Genomic DNA, 5,694 nt, shown 5'->3' on the forward strand with positions numbered 1-5,694 from the left:
TTTCCCAGCTTCCAAGATATTCTGTATTCTTCTCTATGGGTGTCTGAGTGCCTGTAGGTCACACAGCTACATAAGCAATGAGTGGTGAAATCTAGGCCTCTAGGAACTGAAGAAATAGGGTCCTTGAAATATATTTTTTAAACTTTAAAGTAACAGCAAATTCTCAATAGAAAAATTGGCAGGATTCTTAAAAAATCTTTTTCTAAAAAGAGTATATCCAAATGACCAACAAATAGAGGAAAATGTGCTCAACTGCTTTAGTTAAAAGATATATGCTAATCAAAACTACAACAAAATACTACTATATATATTTCATATATTTTTGGTTTTAAAATCTACATAATGGAGAACTGAAAAAAGATATAGAATAATGGGAATTGTCATGCATTTCTCATGAGAGTATATATTTGGGTAAACATTCTAAAAATACTCTGATGTTATCTGTTATTGAATGTCTTCATTCTCTAAGATCCAGCAATTTCATATACATACGACATAAATTCTTGCAAGCATATATCAAAATGTATGAGAATATTACTCATAGAAGCATTATTCATAACATTCCCCAAATGGGGATGTCCCATCAACAGCATTCGGATACTTGTGGTATATACATTCAAAGGATAAAAATCAATGAACTACAGTTATATAGAAGACTGCAGATAACATCACAAATGTATGAAGGAAAGATTCCAGATACTATTCATACATATAAACATATATACAATATAATTTAATTTATGTATTTTTCTAAAGCAGGAAAATTGATAGAAGTAAGGATGGTGGTTATTTTGGAAAGGAGAGAGGAATGTCATTGTAAATGATCACAGGGAAGCTTTGGGAATATAAGATACAGCTTTTACACAGGCAGTGGTTAAATGGGAATGTACACTTTCAATAACTCAGTGAGCTATATAATTATAATATATGCTATATAATTATAATTACATGCTACATATAGTTTTAGGTACAAGGTTCTAAAAATTTACAAAGAAAAACTTCAGCTAGACCATTTTATTTTCTGCTCAAATACTGACCCATTCTTACAGTGGAAGCAAGACTTTACAAATGGCCTACCTTCCTACACGGTGTACTGATGTGCTCTGCCCCATTGTCCCTCTGCTGTCCTGTCTCACTGTGTTCCCCTTTGCTGACCCTGTGGTAGCCATAGCAGTATGCCTGCTAGTTCTCCAACATGCTATGCTTCCCTTTTATACAACTTCCCCAGACATCCATAGTTTTTCTCAGATCAACACTCTTAAATGTCACATTCCTATGCACTATTTTTATCCTTCTAACTTAAATTATAATACCTGATTCTATCATTCTCTTTAAACTCCACGCTTAATTTTTCTCCATATTCTATTTTCAAATATACTATTTCTAACTTATGCTATTTACTTTCTTCTTATTTCAGTACAATATAATTACTGTGATGGCAGGAGTTTTAGGGTTGTTTTCTACAATATCACCAAGATCTGAGTTAATGTTTGGCACTTGGTGCACAGCTGGTATATATTGGTGGAATGACAGGATGCCAATGAAGTTCTTGGACTGCCAGCTCTTTGTGCTCTATGTAATGTGCAACTCAAATATCTCTAACTGTACAAGTACAGATACTTAATAAGCAAAGAACAATTTCTTCTTCAAAGTAGATGTAGAGAGCCAAATAGAGCTTCCTACAGTAGTTATTATGACAATCTCTTTTACTACTTAGTCTCAAAAATATTCTACAATAGGTGGATACCAGAGAAGAAATAAAAGATAGAATCTACTTCTACGTCTTCACTATTCTTTGGGGAACAATAATATTTGGTGTGTTTGATTGTAAACAAAATTTGAAAATAATCTCCTTTTTTGAATAAATTCCATCAAATCATTGAGAGATTCCTGAATCCCAAAAGACCATGATGCAACCAAATAGATATAAATGATGCTTCACCTGGTCTCTCATTTTGTCTGCTATCATGTACCTTGAAGTTAGCAGAAAAGTATATTTTAGGGTTCATTCTTTGCACCCCATGGGTAGTTACAAGCTGGATCACCCATTTTTTTGGAAGTCCCCCATTAACTTTTGCTCCATGGAGCAATATTTGCCCTCCCATCTCTGACCTTCTCAGCATTCATCCAAAGAGTGAGTAAAAACTTATAACATGTGAACCACATGTGCTCAGTGTTTTGTAAAAATAATGTAAAATATTTTCTTTTTGTCTTTGAGAAAACAAAATATTTATTAGAATAAAACTGGCAAGAATAAGTCTAAAGACTGGGATTTCTTCTTTCTCTCAGATCTAAAGGATATTTTTCACTTTATTTTTATTTCTCTTTAAAATATGAGAGATAGGTAGATAGATTATAGATAGATAGATAGATAAATAAATAAATAAATAAATAAATAAATAAATGAAAGGGAAGGGGATTTGGTATTTTACCAAAGGATATATATTAACTGATTAATGGCCAGAAAAGAATTTATTTATTTAGATTTTTTTACATGTTGAGTAAATTCACATATTTCTTTCTAGAGATAGTTTTTCTTTCATCATACATATTGCTTTGCAGTACTAGTACATTATTAATTAGTAATTTGTAGTGGGATTGTGTGTTCCTCTTTAAGTAACAAAATACTCCATCTGTATATGTTGCTGTTGTTGTTTTTGTTGCACATGTAGTATTTACTTTAAACTGTATGCAATATTAGACAAGTATTATCCCCAGTACATATCCTGAAACAAGAAAGGTAAGTACCAATAATGACTTGAAACAAATCCTTTGTCTATGAAAAGTTTCTAAGTAAAATAAATGAACTGAAATAGCTAAGTAGGCAAGAATTTCTTGAGTAAGTAGGCAAGAATTTCTAAAGAACAAAAAATATGTTGAAATGTGAATTATTGAAACAATATATTAGAGGACATAATTCCTCAAAAGACTTTTGTGACTGAGTGAATTCTTAAAAACACTTAATTTGAGACAACTCATAGCCTCAAGAATATAACCCTCCTGATTTGCTCCATTTGTTGTTATACAGGCTCATGGCAAAAACAGTCCATTGATAGTTGTCCCTTTGATATAGATGCCATCTAGTGGATTTCAAAAGAGTCAGTCATCTATGTGCAGTATGGCCTGAAAAATCCCTATATCAATTCCTTATAATCAAATATATCAAGAATTTCTGCTCAGAATTATAAATTCTTGCCTTGAAAAACATCCCTTGATTTATTAAATATTTCTTATAAAATGCAAAGATGGTTCCAGGTATGGAAAATAAGCAAAAATGTATTAAATTTTGCTGTTAACCCCACAATTATAAAACTTATCAACTCTTCAGTGGTTTCTGCAGCTGACTGGACCTTTGCAAACAAGTCTGAACAGAGTGCACCTAGCCACTGTCACCTAGAGGCACTCTCCCCGGGGTCAGTTTCCATAATGGGCAGATCTACTTCACGTATTCACTAGGAAGTATATTAAAATATTTAGCTACAGCTGTTTAGAAGCCATAGTTTAGGACTCTCCCTGATAGTGTCCAATGTACCAAGCTGCCTAACATGTCTCTTAAAATATCTTGATGTAGTGTTTTTATGATTATTTCATTGTAAATTGTAAAGTATATTTATAAATTATAATTTATGAATTGTTAAATCATTCATGATAGTGTTGAAATAACTCCATTTACACAGAAAAGTAACACAGCATCAATAATGCAGGTAAACAGATGATAAGAATAGACTAATTAAGTATAGGTAATTGATGAATCCTCATGATCACAAGTTAGTATTCCTAATATCTGATTTAGGGTTTTAGAAAGGTAAATTTGGCCTCTGATTCATTTTTTTCCTCCTTGCTGTTATTGTAATTTTGTAAAATAATAATATTTGTTCAGGGCTGAATCACGCAAGTAAATGTTGCTGCTTATGCAACAGCTTGATTATTTATTACATTATAAAATTAATGATTAAAAAATTGGCATTTCCAGGAAAGGCCAGCATTTTACATTACAGTGGGATCATCTTTGTCATCTCCAATGCCTTCCACGACAAAGAATGTGTCCAGCAAAGAAAGCACAATGTCCGTCAGCCACTTTATCCTCCTGGGCTTTCCCTCAAGCCCCCAAATGCAGCTCCTCTACTTCGGGCTCTTCTTGGTCACCTACACTCTGACGCTGATGGGAAACGTAGCCATCGCCTGCGCGGTGAGGGGAGACCGGCGCCTCCACACTCCCTTGTACATCTTCCTGGCGAATTTCTCTCTCCTGGAAATATGCTATGTCACCACCACGGTCCCCAACATGTTGGCCAACTTCCTCTCCACGAGCAAGTCCATCCCTTTCGTGAGTTGTTTCACGCAGTTCTACTTCTTCTTCTCCTTTGGATATGATGAGGGCTTCTACCTTTGCATCATGGCCTTCGACAGGTACCTGGCTATCTGCCGTCCTCTGCATTATCCACGAATCATGACCAGACAGCTGTGCACTGGCCTCGTCATCTTTGGGTGGTCCTGTGGGTTTCTCATTTTTCTAACTCCATTTCTTTTCATTTCACGGCTACCCTATTGTGGCCCAAATATCATCAACCATTTTGTGTGCGATCCTGTCCCACTGATGATGCTCTCCTGTTCCGAAGACGCCACCACCCAGTCCATTTACTCTGCCTTCAACGCTATCTTCATGGTCGGCACTTTCCTCTTTATCCTTTGTTCCTACGCCCTGGTGATTCTGGCCATGCTGTGCATGCCCTCGGCAGCCAGCAAACACAAGGCTTTCGTGACTTGTGCCTCTCATTTGACGGTCGTCACCCTGTTTTATGGTTCTATTATGGTGATGTATGTAAGCCCTGGCTCAGGACACACAGAGAAAAAGCAAAAAGTCATTACCTTGTTTTATTCTGTGATAACACCTCTATGCAATCCCCTAATATATAGCCTGAGGAACAAGGAAATGAAGGATGCTCTGAGGAAAATCTTCAGAACTGAGCAAGGTGTTCATAAAATATGAGAGATAAAGCACATGTCTTACTAATTTAGTAAGACATGAGCGATATACCTGTTGATGAATTCATCACAGTTCATTAAGAACTACTATACTGATAATCCACTTTTAACTATCACTCATCTGGAGAACTGAGTTAAAATGATTTTGTGAACGTGAAAGGCAAATAATTGTGAATTCGAGAGAGAGGAGTCTGGTGTTATGCTGTATATAGAAAATATAAATCACATAGCATTGCTTTTTAAAAAGATACTTTATGGCTGAGTAAAATTCCATTGTGTACATATTCCATAGTTTTGTAATCCATTCATCTGTTGATGGACATCTCAGCTGGTTCCATAGTTTGGCAATTGTGAATTGTACGACTATGAACATAGGTACCCATGGATTAGTTTGATAGTTTGGTTGCCATTCTTTTGGGTAGATGCCCAGAAGTGGTATTACTGGATCATATGTAGGTCAGTTCCCATTCTTCTGAGGATCCTCCATAATGTTTTCCAAAGTGCACTAATTTGCAATCCCACCAACAATGTTTTAGAGTTCCAACTTCTCCACATCCTCGCCAGCATTTGTTATTGTTTGTGTCTTTAGTGATTGCCATTCTAATTGGGGTCAGGATAGTTTTTATTTTCAGCTCTCTAATTGCTAATGATGTTGAATATTTTTTCTTACATTTATTGACCGTTTTTATTTCTTCTTTTATTTCTTCT

The 5,694-nt window shown here is 35.2% G+C and overlaps 1 protein-coding gene across 1 annotated transcript; it reads left to right on the forward strand.

Annotated features, from left to right (window-relative positions):
* Positions 1 to 4,021: 4,021 nt before the first annotated feature.
* On the forward strand, positions 4,022 to 4,990 carry LOC308271380 (olfactory receptor 11G2-like; the record flags this gene model as incomplete). The annotated part of the gene is made up of 1 exon (XM_080707676.1): positions 4,022 to 4,990. The coding sequence occupies one exon, from the start codon at positions 4,022 to 4,024 to the stop codon at positions 4,988 to 4,990; it is 969 nt and encodes a 322-aa protein (XP_080563802.1).
* Between the last annotated feature and the right edge of the window lie 704 nt (positions 4,991 to 5,694).

Source organism: Muscardinus avellanarius (genome assembly GCF_963383645.1).
Source record: "Muscardinus avellanarius genome assembly, chromosome: 12".
Classification (NCBI taxonomy): domain Eukaryota; kingdom Metazoa; phylum Chordata; class Mammalia; order Rodentia; family Gliridae; genus Muscardinus; species Muscardinus avellanarius.